Raw genomic sequence first — 22287 nt, forward strand, 5'->3', positions numbered from 1 at the left:
GTACTCTGCCACCTGCTAGCATCCTGCGTTGTATCAGCGCTCAGAGCCTCGCCCCAAGGTCACCTCACTTGCGGCAGCGGGAACCAGAACGACATCACGGGGAGTTTTCCCGGCATTCATACTTACCCGTCGTGTTTTCGCACGCTTGAAAATTTTCACTTTTCATTTAATCACAAAAAATAGATATCATCATTTAAAAATCTAAAAGCGTGAAAGACGTACTCCAGGAGTAATAATCTTTCGATTTAGGCAATAAAAAAATAATGGGATACCACCCTATTGAGCATTAAGTGCATTGGTTAGTCTTGAATTGTGTTGTAAACATGCTAAACTAACTTAGTTACACAGTCAGCACATATAATTCTTCTATCATAGCAACGGTTTCTGGGATTGTGTGGTGGAAGAAGCCGTTCAAATTTGTTGATGCTCAAGCAGATGCTCAAACTGATATCAGAACAAGCCACAACTGCAAACTGAGAATAGCTCTTTCTCCAAAAAATTGTCAGCATAGATCATCTGACCCAGCTTATCACCCTGACAGAAGCCCAAGAATAATTCTCCATTGTGATAAACCAGGAAAAAGTCTCATCATCCTTAAGAAGTTGGTACTGGTTACATGCATATATTATCATCTGATTAGTTTCAGGAAAATTTTTCAAATATTTAACCTTTACCATTAAAAATTCATCAGAAATCAGTTTTTCTGATAGCTTTCTAATGATTAATTTCTTGTATAGCAAGTAAAAGTTATAAAAATATGGAATTCAGTAGATTGTAAGCAATTATTTATATGATTAGGAGTGGCACGTTTGCCCTGCTAGAGCTACTGCTTGTGTTTCGCTAGGGGTTACAACTGCTTGAAGGTTGAAGACCTCAGCATCAACTCTGAAAGAACGATGTCTCATAATTATTGCACAGATGCATGATTCTGTATCTGGTGTTTTCTTAATATCCACCAACCAAACGTCTGGAATGATATGTTTCTCATCTTTTAAAGGGTGCAGCCATATTGCGCATGATGGAGGATTTTGTTGGAGAGGAAACCCTGCGTGCTGGCCTCAGTCACTACCTGCACACGTATGCATTTGGAAATGCTGACACGGATGACCTTTGGACCTCTCTGTCTCTCAGTGCCAACCACACCATCAATGTGAAGGTGACTTTCTTAGCATATGCCATTTGCTTTCAGTATGTTCTCAAGAGCAGAGTGCCTCTGTGAAAATGTCTATTTCTACTGCAGTTCTATATTAGTGAATAATTTTGTATTGGCATGATTCTATAGTTCAGCTTACTTACTCATACTAATTTTAAATTTGAAATAAATCCTCATATAAAAATTTTTCACCTAAAAATCGCTCTCAATTAATGTCTGAATCAAATTGATGGCTTTTCTACATTGAGTATGTCATAGTAGTGGATTCGCTCATTTGCTCCATTTATGAAACACATCATAATAAGCAATTGGGAAGGGATAAGTGGTTTTATTCTTCCAGGTATTGTTTCTTTATGTAAATATATCTGCAATATGTAAAATTCATGGTAACTTTTGCATTTTTCAAACATCTGGCGTAAATGGCTTAGCACAACAGATGTGTTCCAAAAAAGTATTGTTTTTAGCAAAATTCATGTCAAGTAAGATGTGTGTTTCATTTGTGCCTCATTGACAGACCTTTCTGGTTCTACTTCAATATTGCCTATTACTGCCTGAATCGATTCATTCATGAACATATATTTAGACAAATGATGTGTTATCTTTCTCTTGTGGTTTTCCCTCATTTATTAGGTGAGGTGAGAGTTTTGACTGGTTGTGTACTTGATAAAACTGTTGGAAGTAAACCTGTAAAAGCAGGAAGATCGCTTAAGCGACTTAGTAGTGAGAGCAATCTTTGAGACCTAGTCGTGTTGTAGCAAAAGCAGTGTTAAACAAATACATTTTAAGTATATTGATGTCACTCTGTACTTTGTCACATTTCTGCCATGATTAATGTCACACTTATCTTGAGATTTTATTTCTAATAATTATAAGATGAATAAATAAAGTGTGTCCTATTTGTCTCCAGGCCATCATGGACACATGGACCAGGCAGATGGGCTATCCACTCGTCACGATCACCCGTGAAGGCCGTCGTAAGTTCCGTGCCACCCAGAAACGCTTCCTGCTATCCCCCAATTCCCCCAACACCCCCTCGTACCCCTTCACCTCGTCCTCCGCCAACTTTTCCACCATCACCATGACAATCGCACACACCACACCCACCCCCCACGAGGTCATCAACTCTCCCTTTGGCTATAAGTGGTACATCCCACTCACGTTCCACACGGACCTTGACCCTGGAGCACCCAACCTCGTCTGGATGAATATGACTGGTGGTGAGTATGGAGATGCTGCAATATACTAGTTAAAATATTAATTGAAAGTAGCTAAGTATTTATAATAGTACAGTGTTGTTAATTTTAAGTGTTAGAGCCCATTTTTCTAAAACAAATAACAATTTATAATTATGTATTTATGTATGGTAGTGGTATGTGACAATGTGATACTGATGTGATGCATGTGAATAAATGCAATAAATGCAATATGCTCAGTGACTGGACTTATATGATATTTGAACTGCAAATTTGCCTTTTCGATGGCAAAATTCGTAAATTTAGTGCCGAGTTCTGTTGAAATGCTCCGCCGACACTTACCCCTTACTGGCTGGGACACAAACGACAAAAGGTCGTGGAGACGTGGGCACGGGCAAGCTACACTGCCGCCACCAGCTCATATTTGCAAGCTTCCATCACGAACTTGTGAAAGGGTCACCAATGTTGATGTTCAGCTGGTGTAAATGATATTCAGGCTACTAAGCTCATATTTAATTATTTACTGTAAATTTAATTCCTTAAATCATTATTATTTTATCCCATTCAATTATTTGAACTATTCTGTGTTTGTCAAATAACTATGTTTCACCACACTTTGTCTTCATCTACTTATGATACATTATGAAAATAAAGATAAAAATAGATGTTACAAAATGCTATAAACTGTTATTGAAAATGCTATAAAATTAAAGTGCTTTAAATAAAATTTATTTCTAATGGGAGATACATACTGGGTCAGGTATTAACAGGAGTTTATTTTTAATTTATGTTTTACGTACAGCCGAGACACTATTGTACTTCAAGATATTCTATTGCACTTTTGGGTGTGAAAAAAGAAGGGTGCTCAGGGATCTTGTGAAAACTTGAAACATGTTCTTCGAAAATTGTATGAATGAGCTCTCATCACTTGTAATTCTACGAGGGTCATCCAGAAAATAAGTTCCGTTTTTCTTTTTTAAATCGAGTTTTTATTGAAAAAAAATCAAACTTGCAGGAAATGTTTTTGACAATATGTATTCTTTTTCCACATAATCTCCAGAGACCTCAATACACTTCGTATACCGAGAAATCAGCTTTGAAATCCCTTCCTCATAGAAGCTTCCCGCCACCACCTTGGTCCAGTTGGTGATTGCTTCTTTCACTTCCTCGTCACTTGTGAAACGTTCTCCAGCTAATCCCTCCTTCATTTTGGTGAACAGATGAAAGTCTGAAGGGGCCAAGTCGGGACTGTAAGGTGGATGGGTCAGAACATCCCAACGGAACTGATCCAAAGTTCTGTAGTGGATCGAGCGACGTGAGGCCTTGCGTTGTCGTGGAGAAGGCACACACCAGAGGTCAGCATTCCTCTTCTCTTGTTTTGGATTGCCCGACGAAGCTTCTTCAGAGTCTCACAATACCGGGAGGCGTTAATTGTTTCTCCTTGAGGCAAGAAATCAATCAGGAGGATCCCTGTTTGGTCCCAGAAAACAGAGGCCATGATCTTCCTGGTGGACTTGACAACTTTGAATTTTTTCGCACTTGGGGAGGTGGTGTGTTTCCACTGCATGGATTGTCTTTTGTTCTCTGGGGTATAGTGCGACACCCAGGTTTCATCTCCAGTGACTATGGACTTGAGAAAAGGATCCCCTTCCATTCTGTAGCGGCCCAAAAATTCACGAGCTGTAGCCACTCATTGTGACTTCTGTTCGGGCGTCAGCTCTCTCGGAACCCGTCGGGTGCAAACTTTTCGAAAATAGAGTTTTTCTGAGACAATCTCATGAATGATGGATCGTGAGATCCCAGGGAAACACTCATGGAGTTCGTCCACAGTGGAACGGCGATCTTCGCGTACAGCACTGTCGACTTTTGCCACAAGTTCGTCCGTGACTACTGAGGGTCTGCCTCTTCCACTTTCGGCCTCAAGTGAATGTCTTCCCGCCTTAAATTCACGAACCCATCTCCTCACCATTGATTCACTCATTACACCCTCTCCATACACAGAAACAAGCTGTTGATGAATTTCAACCAATTTGAAACCACGGGCATGAAGAAATTGAATCACTCCGCGCACAACAACTCGAGACGGAACAGGCACCGAGGTGGTGGGACGCGACGTCGAGGACTCCATTTCAACGAGTTACTGTGACTCTGTTTTCAAGGCTACTGAGCCTATCTCCCTCTCATTCTATTCAGAAGATTCCCCTCTTTTGTACAATGTAGCCACATTTGTCAAAAAGTGCCTCTAGCGATCTACACACCAAAACGGAACTTATTTTCTGGATGACCCTCGTACCTTGAAAATGGTGTAATTTGTTGAAACCTGGGTCGGTAAATGAAAATCAATGGACCATGCATGCATTTCTTTGTCATTACAGTAAAACCTCTTTACATCGTAATGGAAGACACCAAAATTAGGGCAATTTGATGTATGGAGGTTCACTATAGAGAGGTTTTAGTGATAGGCACCATTTTTTCATATCCTTTGGAAATGAAAGGCACTACTGTCTTTTAAACCATTATATTTATGTGTTTAAACACAGATGCGTGCATTAGAGAACATATATTTATTATTTAATAATTACAGAAAGCGAACGCTATCCCATGACTTTATGACTTTTACTATGATTCGTGAGAAAACAATGTATCTCTCTAAAATCAACAGTCACTTAAAATGATTGGGATAGTTGGATACCTTTTTTTCTTATTTACTGTAAGGTATGCTCTCATATTGAACAAAATGGCCACTACCAATGATTAACGTGAAAATTACAGCATAATAAGGTATATAAGAAAAAAAAGAGTGAAAAGTTTGTTGCTGAAAATGTCATTCCATGTACGTAATCATGGCTGCATTAATGGTCTTTTGTTGTCTCGGTACGATTTGCGGAAGTAGTTAGGCTGTCTCGGGGGTATCTCCTTGGTGTGATAAGTGGAGGTTTTACGATATAAAGAGGTTCACTACAAAGAGGTTTGCCTATAAATTTACATGGAAATCAGACGGGACCGTAGAGATGGAGGTTTGTGATTTAAAGAGATTCACTGCATAGAGGTTTTACTGTATTTGTTAACCTTTATCCTTTTTCGTTGCATTTCCAGTGTCCATAAAAGTGCCGGTGCCAGGAATGCCGGAAGAGGAGGAAGAGGTGGTGACAGAGGGGGCGACAACCACGGTTCCCTCCGAGGAAGAGGACAAGCATGAGGTTAAGTGGCTCAAAGCGAACGTTGACCAGCAGGGCTTCTACCGAGTCATGTACGAGCCACAGGAGCTGTGGGACTCCCTCGTCAACGCCATCCTCAAAGACCACACATCCTTTGCACCTGCAGATCGTGCATCCGTTCTCGATGATGCCTTCACGCTCTGCAGGTAGTTATTTCCTGGAAGGTTATGGTTGGGAATAAAATCCAAGGTCAAAGTTTCTTGAAGTGGAAGTTTGTTGTAATGTTTATATAAGAATAAACTTAGTCACTTCCACTACGTTTTATTCAAAAACAACCAGCCTTGGCAGTTATGCCATTGTCAACTGACAATGATGCTCAAGTATAGCTCTTGCAAAAGATCGTGTCACTGAGCAGTGGGCAATCCTGGGGCTCGGGCCATGAGACTCTCAAAATGCTCGTGAAGCGCAGAGGAAGGTTGTTTTTTGCGCAGCATTAATGGCAAACCCTTAGTAATTGCTAACAATACTCCTGCTATGAATAAGTGGTGACTCGCCTATCTTATCGTGCGGCAACCGCACATGGCCTGATATTCTTAGCCTAGGTTAAAGGGTATGTATTGCCAACGGATGATATCCTCACTTGCCAGCTAACCTTGTGTATGTGTGCTTCTTGCCTCTGTCTTTTGCATTTTGGTGTGTCCTTGGGTCCATTTGTCTTTCGTTCACAACAGCCATTACAGAATTGCAACTTTTTCCTTAAGTAGTTTGGCCTGCTCTTCCCTCTCCCTCTGCCTCGCTTTCTTCCCCTCTGTGTTTTTCATTCACCCCTTCCAGTGCTACCAATATTCCCTCTTGTGCAGGACTGTGCCAGGTTCTTTTGCAGGAGTTATACTCTGTGCTTATAGTAAATGTGGAGGGAGGGATGTTGGGGGAAGACTTACAGGGAGGTAAGATGACAAGCAGCATAAGAGGTGGGTTTGGGAAGATGATATCATTAAGGAGGCAGTTGGTATTCCTCAGCAGTTCGATTGCTCATGCTCACAGACACCCGTTTTTCTTCTATTTGCCACATAGTGTATGACCTGTAGGTTCAAATATTTTATTTCATCTTATTTTATAAGTAGCACTTATTCTGATCAAAAGACTTCACAAACTTTTACAATCTCACAATCAACAATTTCAGACAATTAACAAAAACGTTACCTCACTACAAAGAACAATAATAAAATTGCAAATAATGGAAACAACTGGAAAACAAAAAAAGAAAGTGTGACCAAAACATTTTCTCATACATTACAAAATGTTTTACCCAAAGAGATAAACTAAAGTACAACATGACCTCAGGGTGGAAGCCACTATGGTTTCCCATTTAACATTCAATTCATGTAAAAACTGAAGAAGATTCAAATCTGATCGGACAGGAGCAGATCCAGGATCGGAAAATTCGAATCTTCATGACTTATTTTAATAAAATCCACAGTTGTTTGAATTTAAGGCTTGATAGAATATCTATTCAAAAGAAGTGTTTCTTAATCTTTATGAGCATGGTAGTACAGAAGGAATTATGATCACATTGATGCATTCTAAACCAATTTGAGTTTGAAGCATGCAAAACTTACTTTAAATTTAAAATATACCATGGTAATTATCTAGAGTAAATTGCCAACTTGATTACTTAAAGCTATATTTGTATTTTCAGGTGTTATGTTTTTTCACTAGTAAATATTACAAAACATAAATTGTGAAAATAGAGCTAAAATGTAGAGTATATAGCTTGTAATACAATGGTGTTATATTATTGGGAGGGCATACAATCAATGTAGGTAGTTCCTTTTCTTCAATGATAGTACATTTTTACTTTTTCTTCTTCTCATTCATAATTGTTTGTCACACTCTGCTCATCATGCTACAGGGCTGGCCTTGTTAACGCAACGCTGCCATTGCGGCTCTCCATGTACCTGATGAAGGAGCGTGACCTTGTTCCATGGTCTACTGCTCTGGAGCACCTGCAGTCCTGGAGTCGGAGGCTCTCTGCCGCAGCGCCGTACCGACTCTTCTGCCGATTTGTGCGCACTCTCCTAGCACCCACAGCGCAGGCCCTTGGATGGGAAGACAAAGGTCTCCACATTACCAGGTAAACAGGAGCAGATCCAGGATTTCTTTCTGGGGGGGAGGGGGGGAGGTGGCACAAGATTACCTCGTAATACAAAACGAATATAGTGAAAATGGGACCGTATTTAAAATCTTGCATATTTTTCAAGGGTCTGGGGGGTGCACAACCCCCCATGCCCCTCCTACATCCGCCTATGCAAGTTAAAAATTTATTGGCCTCGTATGTTACTAGGTCTATTCTAGGACCTATTTATGTCCTAAATTGTACTTAGAATCTCAATGAATCTGACAGAATCCATTAGCTCGCCATGCTTTCTTTTTGATACACTGAAAAATATTATTAAAAATTGTAATGGTATCAGTTGTTAATGATGAACACATGCTATACTACTCTAAGAAAATTTCTCGCTATGTGCCTCAGTGGAGGAGGTTTTTTTTACCTTGGTTTGGAGGATCACTCTCACATTTGCATATCTCATTTCCCCCCTAACCCAAGGTTGGTCCGCTCAGAAGTTCTGACGTCAGCTGTGCTAGCTGGTGTGGAGACAGCTGTAGAGGAAGCCAAGCAGAGGTTCAAGGCGTGGATGGATCGAGGCCAGAGGGTGCCACCAAACCTGAGGGAGGCAGTCTATGCTGCTGGTAAGATTGTTTTATGCATAATTTATTTATATATATAACATATTTATACTCATTCACATAGTTGGTGGAAACCCTTGCTGAGCTCAAGTTTACTAATACAGTAGAACTTCTTTAGTATGTTTTTGAAGGGACCACAAAAAATGAATTTGCTATACAGGAAAATGTGCTAACCAGGGAAGTAAATAATAGAAATTGGGATTATTGCAATCCGTTGAAAAGTTGTCATAATTACAATTACTGTTTGAAGTTCTTGTAGGAAGTTCTCTTTTCACATTTAAAATTATTGTTTTATTTATTTCACACACCACCGAAAACAGCACTGTTCGGCCTTTACATCGGGGTTGATAACGCTTTAACAATCAAGCATTCACAAACATCCATGCTCTGGATAAGGGTAACTTACCCAGGCGGGACTCGAACCCACGACCTCCTGTTTGGCAGGCAAGGACTTTACCCTGTCACCACTGAGGCTGGCAAGATTAAGATAATTAGTGCTAAACTGCCAAAAAAAATACCATGTGAACAAAAATCACAATGTTTTCATAGATTGCCCTGAGACAGTTACATAAAAACGTCATAATTCTCCATTGATTTGTCGTAAATTTTTTAACAGAACAAGTTTAACTCGGTCATTTCTTCTTTCTCAGGGATTACTCGTAGAAAATGGCGATAATCCTGAGTATATCAATTGGTTGTTTTAAAAAATCATTGAAATTATCGGACATTTTCTTTACAATTAATCCCGGCAACACTTTCGTGCTTAGAATGAACCCATATCAATGAGTATAGCGATTGATATATCGATGTTGGTATGACAATTAATAAGACATTAAAAGATTATTATAAGCAGAGATGTATGTAAGACACGGTCTCAGGCGTTATTCTGTGGAATTGTTTCATTGTTGAATGAAATAAAATAACTGTTTTATTCCACACTTTATTTTAAATAGTACGACCCGGGTTTCAACATCTAGTGTTATCATCAGGTCAATGATAACACTTGATGATAACACTAGATGTTGAAACCCGGGTCGTACTATTTAAAATAAAGTGTGGAATAAAACAGTTATTTTATTTCATTCAACAGATTTGTATATTCTACAGTTGAAATTCTCTAAAAAAAATTGTTCAATGTAGTCTGCTTTCTATTTCTTGTACCGAGATCTAGTACTTTTGCGTTAAGTTTTGCACAGGGGAGAATGATGCCTCGGTAGCATAACTGGCTAAAGCAATCGCCCTGAAATCGAGGGATCCAGGTTCAAATCCTGGTCAAGGCGAATGATTTTTTTCTCTGTGGACCTTTCGCACAATTAATAAATCATACCTGCTATCCCTTTTTCTCCATCGTAGGAATCAAGTACGGAGGCTATAAGGAGTGGTTGTACTGCTGGAATCGCTACAATACTACGACTGTTCCTTCTGAGCAGAAGCTGTTGTTGAGGGCAATGGGGATGGCCTCCGACCCTTGGATCCTCCAGAGGTAAGATTTGCATTGCCAACTCCATCTGGCTTAGACGATTCATGCTCTCAAATATACCCAATCAGCCCTTTAATTTAGCCGTTACTCACATGCTGTTGGTAGTCACTCATTGAACTTTCAAATAATGCCCATATTTGGCCTAATCTGTGATGTAATCCAAATTTGTAAGTACAGAATAATATGTGACTTTACCAGCTTCAGATCTGGATGTACGTGAATACTGGTGGGAAATTTTTGATTGGGTAAAGTGTACTTTTGTGCTTGAACATCAGGATGATTCTTGAGGTGTTTTACATTGTGTATATTATGGTTTTATGAAATCAGTTCGAAGCCACTGGAGACTTGGGGGCTAGGTACTAGGTTTAGATTGCTGGAGCATTTACGAACAGATATCTTTCAAAGTTACACAGCATCGTCATAGAATCACTCATTATATTTCCAGGCTGCAGATATAAACAGTAAAATGAGAAAGATACTCTGCTGAATGGATTGGTATGGGATTTAATTTTAGTGGAATGTTGGCCACCTAACTCCTAATGTTGACCACTTAGTTATGATAGACAAAAAGGTGAGCTCTATGGCCTCAAGGTCAACTGGGGAAAGAAACACTCCAATGGCTGTAACAAGGGACCTCGTCACAGGTATAAACAAAACACTGTGTGGTATGCTGGAATGGGAAAATTCGCAGCAGTGACCAACCCCAGCCTCTCAACCGGAAACCCTTCACTAACACACGTTCAACAGTATAGAAACCTTCGCAAGGGTTTTGGGGGGCCTCGCTAAGGTTGCTTAAGTTAAGGAAACACACACACACACACAATCACACACACAATACTTACTCTGTGGGTTATACTCCGGGAGAATATGCTCAAAACTGAGCGATGGAACTGCCACCTGGACGGGAGAAGCGTACCGGTTTCGGAATCCAAGATTCCCTTCTCAATGCAACTGAGGTTAAAGCTTCACTTCAACAAGGTTGAGTGATGAAAAAACAATAGACACCGCAGAAATATATAGATAGAGAGTGAAGGGGGGAAATGGTTGTGGTGTGGAGGGTGGTAGAGGAGAGGGGGAAATTGTGGTTGGACGTAAGGCATGGGGGGGCGGAAAAGGAGGGGAAGAGTTAACGGACGGATGTAAAGAAAGGGGAGGAAGGGGAAAGAAAAAGGTTTTAACTTTGGACGGAGGGTGGGGGAAACGTGACGTAAGGATGACCATTACGGAGTGGAAAATAACTGTGGGCGTAATGTTCTTAGCGCAAAAAAGAAAATAGAGAAGAATTTGGGATGGGTCCTTCATCACTATTAAGGAGTTTCCCTTTGTTTTTATAAATGTAAATGCGTCAAGTAGGTGATTTGATGTTTGTTTCAATAGAGTTAGGTTGTCTAGGGTAATTTTGTGGTCTGTGTCTGTAAGGTGTTGTGCAATGCTGGATTTCTCAGGTTTATTGTTTTTGTAATATGAGAGGTGTTCTTTGTATCTGGTGAGAATGTTGCATCTTGTTTGACCTATGTAGGAAGCTTGGCAGGAATTGCAATTAATCTGATATATGCCGGATTTTTCTTGAAGAGGTATCTTATCTTTACTGGTGCGTAAAAGTTGTTTTAGTTTGTAATCGTTGGTGTACGTGATTTAAGTGTTAACTGAGTTGAAGACTTTATCTAGACCTTTTGTTATGGTGGGGTAAAACTGGAGTTTGATGAATCTTTTTGATAGGTCTTTTTTGTGAGTGGTTGAGTTGTTGATTAAGCGTTTGAATTTATGTTTTTTCAAGATATGGTCAATAAAAGAAGTAGAGATTCCGTTCTATTTGGCAATATCTTGAATGAAGAGTAATTCTTAATTGAAAGCGGGTTTACTATGGGGTGCGTTTAAAAGTCTATTAATAAGGGAATGGAAGGCAGCAAATTCCCCAGTTTACTTAGTTATGGTTGCTATTGATGGGTTATTTATGAGTTAGATGTTGTATCTACAGATGTATAGAAAGTTGTTTCTTGCTGAACAAGACGAAGAATTATTTGAGGAAAGGAGAGCTTTCCACATTTTCCTTCAACAATAAATGACTTAAATAACAATAAATGACTCTGATAAATTATATGACCATTAATGAATATAGTCTGAGGTTTCAGGCGAGATGGAGTGGAAACATGACATAATGAAAAATGAAAAAGCATGAGCAATTTCCACAATTTTTAAATTTATTAATACTACCGGTTTCGCTTTTCAGCATCATCAGGTACGATGATGCTGAAAAGGGGAAAGGAAAAGGGATTCAGGGTACCTGATGATGCTGAAAAGTGAAACCGGTAGTATTAATAAATTTAAAAATTGTGGAAATTGCTCCTGCTTTTTCATTATTGACAATTAATGACTTTATTCTAATCAACTTACCTACACACACCTTTTTTTAACATCTAACCAGGCCATGTCAAAGTAACTCCCACCACTACATACTTGTGGAACGGTATTATTTAGATGTAAATGTCCTTCTCACTTAGCTTTCCATTATCATAGGTATTTGCTGGCCACGCTGGACCGTGACCGTGTGAAGCCGCAGGACGTGAAGGGTGCGCTTGGCGTGGTTGCGGCCGCCAGTCCCGAGGGCCAGTTCCTTGCGTGGCGCCACCTTCGGGCGCACTGGAACCAGCTGCGCGACCTGTTTGGGGGCGAGGAAGAGGGAGTGGACGTGTTCGAGGAGGGGACCTCGGCCGACGGGGTGCCCCTCGCAGGCACGCCCATGCCTCGACAGCAGACCCTGCTCCCCACGTCCCCGCACCCGCCACCCGCTGCGCCCTTTGCACTCGGAGGGCTTGTCTCCACTGTCGTGTCCAACTTTGCCACCGAGTACGACTACCGAGAGGTGAGTGTTAAGCCTGAATCACAAGATCATTTTTTTCGTCATTTGAGTGCTCACTCCAGTGATCACTCTAGGGATCACTTGGAAATGATCACCGCACACGATTGTTTTTCCCGATGGCTCTAGTGATGAGGGTCCCCATCACTTTTTTCATCACCCACCCCATCGCTGAAACCGCGTGTCAGCCAATCAGAAGGCATGGCCGTATAGAGCATTGCAACACAATGTTTGACAATTGAGGGAACGACATAGGTAAACATAAACCACTAGCTGTGAAAATGCCAAAAAGTGATGGTAGGAGTGATTATATTTGCCTTTTCCTTGTCTTGACCTCTATTTTATAATGATCATACGTATCCTGGAGTTAAGGTCAAAATGATGCAAAAATTTTATGCAGACGTTTTGGTTTGTTAAACCCTGAAAATAAGCCCTGAAGATGGTTTACAAATAAACCAAAATGTCGGCATAAAATATTTTTAATTATTTCGACCTAAACTCCAGGATACTTATGATCATTATGGTAGGAGTGATGAAAATAATGACCTTGTGATTCACAAATAAGTGATGTCGCAAGCGATCACTTTTATGGCCCCAAAAAGCGATCACTCAAGTGAGCTCTAAGAGGGACAAAACAAATGATCGTGACATTCAGGCTTAAGTGTAGTCATAAGATCCTTCAGCTGTCAACTTTGTATGCTGAAGCCCTGCAACAGCATCACAGAACTCGCTCACCCCTTTTAGCGAACTGAATAAGGCATAGTTTAAAGTATACCGGGACTAGCCGCGGTGATAACTTTTACGGGAGTCACCCGCAATGCACAATCGTGCGAAAGATCCACAGAGAAAAAATCATTCGCCTTGACCGGGATTCGAACCCGGATCCCCCGATTTCCACAGGAAATATCCACAGGGAAGAATGACGCCTCGGTAGCTTAACTGGCTAAAGCACTCGACCGGAAATCGGGGGATCCGGGTTCGAATCCCGGTCAGGGCGAATGGTTTCTTCTCTGTGGATCTTTCGCACGATTGTGAATAAGGCATGTTAAATAAAAAACTTTGTAAATTTCACATATGAATTAAGTAACAACCAACGAATTATCACTGTACGGCATTTTTTTTGCATCGTTTTCTTCCCATTTTATATTATTGTGTGCCTCCCATTTGTCAACTTTGTATCACTTAAGGAATTTGTTTAACACATTCAGCCAATCGACGTGCTCTGCCGGTCGGGCTGGGAGTTCTTTCTCCACCTCTGTACGTGACTAAAATCCACTTCTGAGTGTTCCGTTCGTGTGTATGGCCTTCAGCAAACTTCCCTCTTTGGAACTGTGTGCACAGTTTGTAAAAAGCAGTATTTGAACGGAAGTTATGGCACGGATACCTCCCTCTATTTTTCTTTCTTATTGTAACGGCCGATTTTGACGACCTTAATAAAAAATCAGGCCTTTCATTGAATGTGTTAAAGACCTTATAGCATCCTTCCTAGCTGCCCCACCTTGACCAGCCTTCCACCGCTACAGTCTCAATGAATATAAGGTCATACTCTGCCCCTGTATCCTGTATTTGAACGTGACAATGTTACACAGTGACGAAACTGGTTGTTACAAAAATCATCTGTGAAATTTTAGAATTGTTTTTTAACGTGAAGCAATTTCACCAAGTCACACCTCAAACCATCAGTTTTATTCAATAAAGCATCGTGCCCATGCCACACGCTGCAAAATATGCCCGGATGCCTCTGCCATCAAATTTTTACTGTCGGCACACACGTCAAATTGTAATCCAATGATTGCCGGAATTGCACTTTTACTGAATTTTCTAGCTCTTGAAATTATGATACTTGGTTGAATGTAGGAAGGAAAAGAAAAAAGATGCAACATTGACAATTGAAATGAAAACTCCATTGTGTTTTGCTTCCTTCATACTTTAGAGTTTATATAAATTGGAAATAGGATTTGAATTGTAGATCAGGATTCGGGACTCAATGTTCTGAGATCAGTTTTGATGTCCTAGAGTGGGATATGTAAATTTGATCAAAGTTTGTATTTTTCCCATAGTCTCCAGACTTTACATCTGTGGTGTGGGTTAAGGGTTTTAAAAAAGGATGAACAACCTCTACCCTCCGAGACTAGGGTAATGAAAAGAGGAGGCCCCAGTCTATTTCTTCTTTTGTAATTTGATAACATTATTTGCACTCAAGAGGACTTTGATTGCAAATAAATTCAACGTATGAAGTTTTCTCGGTTATAAATTTTTTAACAGCCCCAATAATAGTTTATTTCCCTTTGAAATTTGGATTCCTCTACTGTTAGCATCGCAAGATTCGACTTTTGTAAACCCATTGGTAAATTTATAGTTACTGACAATTTTTGACAGTACTTCAGTTTCACTTCACGTTTGGTTTCAGTGCATTTCATATCATCTACAGTACTAATTACAAGAATGTATCGCAAAATGTATTGGAACCAGTCATGAAGTGCAATTAAAATGTTTGTGGAAAATTACCAGTGACTTTTAATTGACTCATATGTAAGAATTAAAAGTGAAAAAACTCTCTACATTCTTGTAAAACCATTTCATACTACAGTAAAACCTCTATGTAGTGAACCTCTTTACATCATAAACCTCCATACTTCATACCACTCTTACAGTCCCGTCAGATTTACATGTAAATTTATAGGCAAACCTCTTTGTAGTGAACCTCTTTATCTCATAAAACCTCCACTTATCATACCAAGGAGACACCCCCGAGATGGCCTAACTACCTCTGCAAATTGTAGCGAGACAGCTAGAGATCATTAATGCAGTCGCGATAGCATACATATGTACATGGAATGACATTTCAGCAATAAATGTTTCACCCTTATTTTTTTTTATTTTACACCTTTAATATGCTGTAATTTTCAGGTTAACCATTAGTTATGGCCATTTTGCTCCATATGAGAGCATACCTAACAGTAAATAAGAAAAAAGATATCCAACTATCCTAATCATTTTAAGAGGCTGTTGAATTACGAGAGATCACATAGTTTTCTCTTGAATCATGGTAAAAATCACACAATAAGACTGGCTCTCTGTTATCATTAAATAAAAAATATATGTTCACTAATGCATGCATGTTTATTTAAACACATAAATATGTATATTGGTTAAAAGACAGTAGTACTTACATTTCCAAAGGATATGAAAAAATGGTGCATATCACTAAAACCTCTCTATAGTGAACCTCCGTACATCAAATTGTCCAAATTTTGGTCCCTTCCATTATGATGTAAAGAGGTTTTACTGTATTTTGCTGCGAGTCCTTTTCTCATTTTCCCACTTTTATTGAGTCCTGCTGTCACTATATCAGCTGAAGTCTGCTTGAGGGCTAAAATGAGACTCGATGTGCTTAAGTGGTGCTGATAAATACATTCCAGGTGTTTATAATCAGTTGTTGACTGTTGCACTCTATTCATTCCAGGTGAGCCTCTTCTTTGAGGGGATGGACTTAGGAGGGGGTCGACGTTCGGTCGAGCAGTCGCTGGAGACGATACGCCTCAACGCGCAATGGGTGGCACGCAGCGAGGAAGATATCCTTAATTGGCTCGAGGAACACTTTGACAGCTCGGACCGATCTAGGGGAAGGTAATCTGCTCTGGGCCTTCCTCATTACACCCCCTCCTCCAACCTTCATGCCAGCTCGGTAAGGTTTCCCTAGAATGAGCAACTAATGTGCGTAAAAAAATCTCTTGTACATGTATACAAGGCGGGCTAGGAGAAAACTCCATGCAACGGATGAGGGGGAGGGGTGTTTTCGGAAAGGAGGATTTTTATCCTATCATTTTATGTATCCCTTTGGACCATGTGATGTGTGCGTGTTGTGGGTGTAATGTTTCTCTCTGTTTGTTCGAGGGTTCAAAACGTGGCGGTGACTGCTGGTATCTTGTGAGCCATTTTTCTGCTCGCTCCACCAAGTCCCCTTGCCACCCCTTAAACCTACAGAGAACTGACTTTGTATGCATGCATGTTTGTTTTTCCACCTGTTTTTTGAGGTGGTTTAAAACAATTTGGAATTATACTAAAAATGAAAAAAAAATGTGATGGCAAAGGGTCATTTTCTTTTTAAAACGTTTGGCAAACACTGAAAGAGTACGTTTTGGAGGAGGATTTTCCAAGCACTTATTTAGACTGCATTTCCTAGTCTCCCTGAGCTTGATTTGTCTCCAGATTTGAAGAACTTAGTCTGCCAAATTGCTTTCCTTTTCCTGCTAATTCTTATTTGGTTTTAGCATTGTTATCATGCGTTGAGTTGATTTTTAGAGTATTTGCAACCTCTATCTTAACTCCCCAGGTGCACATTTTTCCAGCTTATCCAACCAAAATGATGCTTTTGGTTTCAAGGAGAATATTTGCCATCCTCCCTGAAGAAGTGAATTTATGTACCATTTATCATAAGAAAATGGTAAGATACTTTAAGCATGGTTCAATGCTCCTCTTTTGTCAGTTCCGACTGTGGTTTTTCCTGGAATCAGTTCTTGGCCGTGTTTCTCGGTTTCAGTTCTCAATCAAGTTCATTTTCAACCTATGAATGGTTTTTAGTTGGTTATTTTGGAAACTGCCTGAAATAACCAACAAGAAATCTCATGACTGATATGTTCCACGAGACAAACTCTTGCGTGTGCAAAAATCTTATGATATGCAGAAAGTAGAGGGTTTCTAAACCCACAGAAACTGTAGGAAATGCACCTGGAGAGTCAACATTCCTCTTCTCTCTTTGACTTCATACTGGTTTTCCGTTTCCCTGAGTGATTGAATCACGCTATCACTCCATCAGCTGAAGTCTTCTTCCTTGAAGGCTTGAAAGAAGCTCGATTTGCTTGAATATCCATACACTCCGCATGTAACCGCTTTCTCCCGCTTCTCCCAATCAGGACCGAAACTCGAGGACTTGTTGATTCTCAGCATTGGCCGAATGCCCTGTGCAATGGATGAATCACGGGGCAGTGCATCATCACATTTAACCCAGGGTGGCCTGCCATCGTCCAGATTGTTCCTTGAAGTTTGGCCAGAGGAAATAGATTCAATGTTTTGACCACTTCCAACTAGGGATAAAATATGTACAACAGAGCTTTGAATCTCTGTCATAGTGTAGTGTCAATATATATGATTGCAATTTTTTTTATCGCAATCATATAAAATTGCAATTGATGCTTGTGCTAAATGCAAATTAATTATTATGAAAATTATAGTTTGCGGAAGAGCAACATTTTATCTGATGCAGATATTTGCTTGTAAAGCAAGCATTCATTTTGGTCATTCTGAAAAAAATTGTCTTCAGCACTGCTTTGGAGTAATAACCTCAATATTGCGTTTAAATGGCCTAACCTAAAAATTTACATTTTACTTGCTCTAAGCATGAAGAAATATAACTTCCCATTTTAAGTTTGAGGAGGAATAGACAAAATGAAATGAACCATGACTGGCCACCTTGGTTTAGATTGGCGATGCCATTCCGCAGTCTGCACTGCCCTATTTCATATTTGAATTATGCCTTTGAGTTGTATGACTAATCAAGTACATTATGTATTCTACCATGTGACCTCCTCATGTTAACCTATACAATAATAGCCATGTAAAAACGGTGATGATTGTGACTATCTTGAAGTTACCTGGGTATGTGTTCTACTTTTATTGCTTCTCAAATGCTATTTAAATTTCAAATTCTTTCTGAATAACAAAATGCATGTTTTGGTAACCTATTTATATTTGATGTTTTTTGGGAATGCTGACAATTTCCATTGAGAAGACTCATTCCTTCCTTTCTACCACTCATATGTTGGCTTTTTTGGTGATTTATTACCCCTTAAAGCCTGTGACATCATCTGGAAATTTTCCGAGTATAGTGCCTAGAACTTTGTGAACATATCCCTGCTTCTCAAATGTAAGAAAAGTTGCATCTGAGGAAATATGGAGGTAAAATTTTCAAATTTGAGATACAGGAAAATTTCGACAATTATTTGTCCTATATACCCTGAAAGTTTTCAGATGATAGCAGAAATTTTTAGTAAGACTGGTCAAGCAGAACGAATGAATCCTTGTAGCCTTATAAACGTTTTGATGCACACACAGTCAGAGATTTGTCAGTTGGATGGTTGCCTTGGCCAAGCATGTATGTCATTTTTTTCATAGATGCATCGGAAAGCCTGAGTACACTGGATTGTGCTGGTGTTAGATTCTAAGTGGAATGAAAAATATCGTATTTCCATGCCTAATCAGTCTCTCTGCTATTTATTGCATGTTTTTGCTACCTTCCTCTCCTTGTTGGCTATTATCTCTTTTGACAATTTTATTTTATTGCTGATTGCGACAGAGTTTGAAAAGTTAAAAGACCTGTAATCTTCCATTTTTCAACCCCTTGCCGACTTCTTGAGTTGTGAACAATGAAAAATCACTGCCCTTAACCCTTACGTTCATGTGTTCATGAGGTCACAGACTCATGCTGAGCAGTTCTCTGCTTCTCAGCTACTTATCCCCCTTGTTTTATTGTTCTTTTACGCTCTTGTAAACAATCCCTTCTCTTAATGAAAGGTTCTTCCCGAGAATGAGCAGATGAACTATAACTCAAATGACATCACCAACTCACAAAAAATGAGTGGTAGTAATTTGGTGTTCTTATTTTTAAACTTGAGTCAATTTCTGGCTTTGGCACATTTCTCGACATTGCGAGTGCTATCCTTTCTGATTCCCCCTGTATCAGGTCACTCAGAAATTTGGTCAATCATATCAGGAATACTCTTCTTACAAGACTGTTACTCTTTGAGTGTTAGACTTTTGATCTTTTTTTTTTCTCTTTGAAACATTATGACCTTTTGTAATCATTGTGCAATGCATGATGGAAATAAGAAACCCGATTTGTGGTTTAAATTGCGGCTGAAATGACACAATATTCCTCAGCCGGGAGGCACACAGTCAGTGAATTTATGGCCCCAATTATCCATGGCACTAATTCAAGACCAACAAACTTATTATGTATCTTTGGTAAATACTGGAGGGGTGAGAACTAATATTGATCCTCAAAGTACATCTCATTTTGTAAGGAGTTGTCAGTGACGTGTGCATTCCTATCGATTGTGGAAACAAATTTGCCTTTGTGATGGGACGCTACCGAGTGTAGTAAGGAATGAGCAAGTATGTATTACTCGTGTGTAATGTGATTGAGTTATCGTTTGTGATTGTGCACCACGAAAGTAACATTGTGCTGTATGTTGCGTGTGTGTCTCTGTATGTGTGCGTCTTGTGTGCATTCTTGTGAGCCAAGTTTTGAAGTCATGTGTGAGGTGTGTTCTGTGCTTGAGAAGTTTGTTCTGTGCTCGTTTGTACCCTGTGCCAATAGATGATTTGCGTGGTTTGGCAATCAAGCCACACCGCAATGTTCAGTCTTGCATTTTCGGTGTCATTCTTTCCTTTTTTTGGTGCTTTGGTGTGCAGTTGCACTCCTATTCCGTGCGAGAACTGAAGTGTGTCGTTGTCCTAGTTGTTTTCGGTGCCCCCTCCCTTAAAAATAATGCAATTTGCTGATGTTGTTATTTTCCTATATGCCTTCTTACTATATCCATTTGTTGTCGATTGGTGTCAGTAACTGTTTGTAGCATTGGCTGTAGTTCCGACTGTTGATCTCATGTTTTAGTTTAATTGTTGCAGGGAAACGGGTCTGCCAAGTTAGACCCAGGTGTAATCCCTGCAGTAATGATAATATTTACGTATACATTGCACCGGTTAATACTTTGGAAGAATGACAAGGTGGTAACATGTTTCTTAGTTGAATGCCCCTGGATTATATCTTCGTCAAAGACAGAAACTGCATGGTTGTTTACATTTGTAGAACATTGTGATTTAAAGATGATAATGTATTATTTTCTATGGGTGAAATTTTATTTTTACTAATTTACTGTCTTTGTTTGTAGCCATATTGACTACCGTATTTATTTTTCTAATGAAATATATATATGGACATATAAATATATATTCTTAAAACTGTTAAATACTCATAAATGTCATCATAATCATCATACTACATATTTGTGTCTCTTAGAGAAGAACTTGAATTTTTTTTTTAAATATTTCAACACTGATGATGTTTTTGTTCATTGCACTTGTTCATGAAAGCAACAACTTGTAAGTATCTGTATAAAGTGTGATCCTTACTAGGAAGGTTATGCTGCCATTATAAGTAGGGACCCAGAAATTTTGCTAATATTTTCTTTTGCAAATTTTTTTGTAGGAGCGTAAAAGTTATTTTGATGCTGTGATAAATTGAAATTTGTCATTTCACTCTTATCAAAATTCAATGATTTTTTTTTAGCTTTTTATGTGAAATTTTGAATGAAAAATACAGAAATATCTTTTTCACCGCCAGAGCGTGAAATTTGCGTTTTTGCACCACTGAGGCTAAGATTTTTGCGCTGCTTTCCCTCGAGTTTATTCACCTCTTTTCGGGGTCCCTATTTATGAGCGTCAAAATTGATGGGCTTAGGCGTGTTTGACCCATGAGAATGTTTCCTTCTTTGCCTCCATGCATATCTGTGGGCCACTTCAGAAACGTAAGGTTGGACCACTGTTTCATTCAAACTAGGCAAGTTAGCTTACTTGGAACCTTTTAGATGAAGTCGATGCATTATCCTGGAATTTGTATAAATATATATTTATTGCACTGTTATTCATTTTAGTCTGCTGAATATATTTTCACTAGTTCAATACTGTGAAATTGCATATACATAGTCCATAATTGATTGTTACACTCAGCCTAATGAGATGCTCTAGTATTTATTATCATTTATTGACAGTTTTTCAGTCAGATTCTGGGTGTGTTAGCTTTTGTCAGTCAGTGACTCTGCAAATATTCACGCTTGATAAAATGATTATTTTAATAAGGTTCCAATCAGTGGTTTTAATATTCTCCTTCTGATTACGCATTGCTTTAAAATTAATGGGTTATTTTGATTTTGTAAGCTTCCGTCAGAATATGTGTCTAAAGAGCTTTGGGTGCAATTCCTCGATTCTTCTCGACCATACGAGTTTCGAAAGGTTTAATTATGCTGTTTGTCATCTTTTTTTCGTATGTGTGTTTTTTTCTCATTGCTCACAATTTTTCATGTGCACGAAAGTGCATATCTTCAATTTACACGTATTGATTGCTATGGATGCTAATTATCTTCTAGAAGCATGATGTGAATTCATTTTAAATGTTATGTTTTAGTGGTGCAATTAATGCAGAAAGGTTGTGCAGTTGTAATGACAAAATGGGTCTCATTTTTTTTTTTTAATGATCTCGTGATCCATTGTACTTGTGTGAAATTCTGTATGGACTAAACTGTTTGTGAAAGCCTCACCAGTTGTCTCACTTCAAAAGTTATTTATTTGAAACTGTAATAAAATTACATTTCGAATGTGAGGATGTCTTTTTCTTATTATCTTTAGCCTGAAAGTGTTAAAATATGGTCACCAAGTATGATGGGAGACTGTTTAACATGTAATATTGTTAAACAAACAATGTGAGAGCCTGAAAGCAAGGAATAATATAGGGAACCAAATATGATGAGGTGTAAGATAATGTATCCAATAACATTTTGCAGTGGCACTTCATGAAAATGCTTCACAAAATGAAAAACTTTTTATTATATAACCTACTGTATAAGCCTTCTAATTTCCTGTTT

The 22287-nt window shown here is 39.1% G+C and overlaps 1 protein-coding gene across 2 annotated transcripts in view; it reads left to right on the forward strand.

The window, feature by feature from the left end:
* LOC124163214 (glutamyl aminopeptidase-like) overlaps positions 1-22025 on the forward strand; it is a 47829-nt gene extending 25804 nt beyond the window's left edge. For both annotated transcript variants that reach the window (XM_046539958.1, XM_046539959.1), the window contains exons 11-18: positions 998-1156; positions 2061-2370; positions 5443-5710; positions 7417-7638; positions 8113-8255; positions 9606-9735; positions 12250-12595; positions 16056-22025. In XM_046539958.1, coding sequence (XP_046395914.1) covers positions 998-1156; positions 2061-2370; positions 5443-5710; positions 7417-7638; positions 8113-8255; positions 9606-9735; positions 12250-12595; positions 16056-16223 — 1746 coding nt within the window. In that variant the 3' untranslated portion in view covers positions 16224-22025. The remainder of the gene's footprint in view (positions 1-997; positions 1157-2060; positions 2371-5442; positions 5711-7416; positions 7639-8112; positions 8256-9605; positions 9736-12249; positions 12596-16055) is intronic.
* Positions 22026-22287: the final 262 nt, after the last annotated feature.

The sequence above is a fragment of the Ischnura elegans genome, chromosome 8, assembly GCF_921293095.1.
Source record: "Ischnura elegans chromosome 8, ioIscEleg1.1, whole genome shotgun sequence".
Taxonomy (NCBI): Eukaryota; Metazoa; Arthropoda; class Insecta; order Odonata; family Coenagrionidae; genus Ischnura; species Ischnura elegans.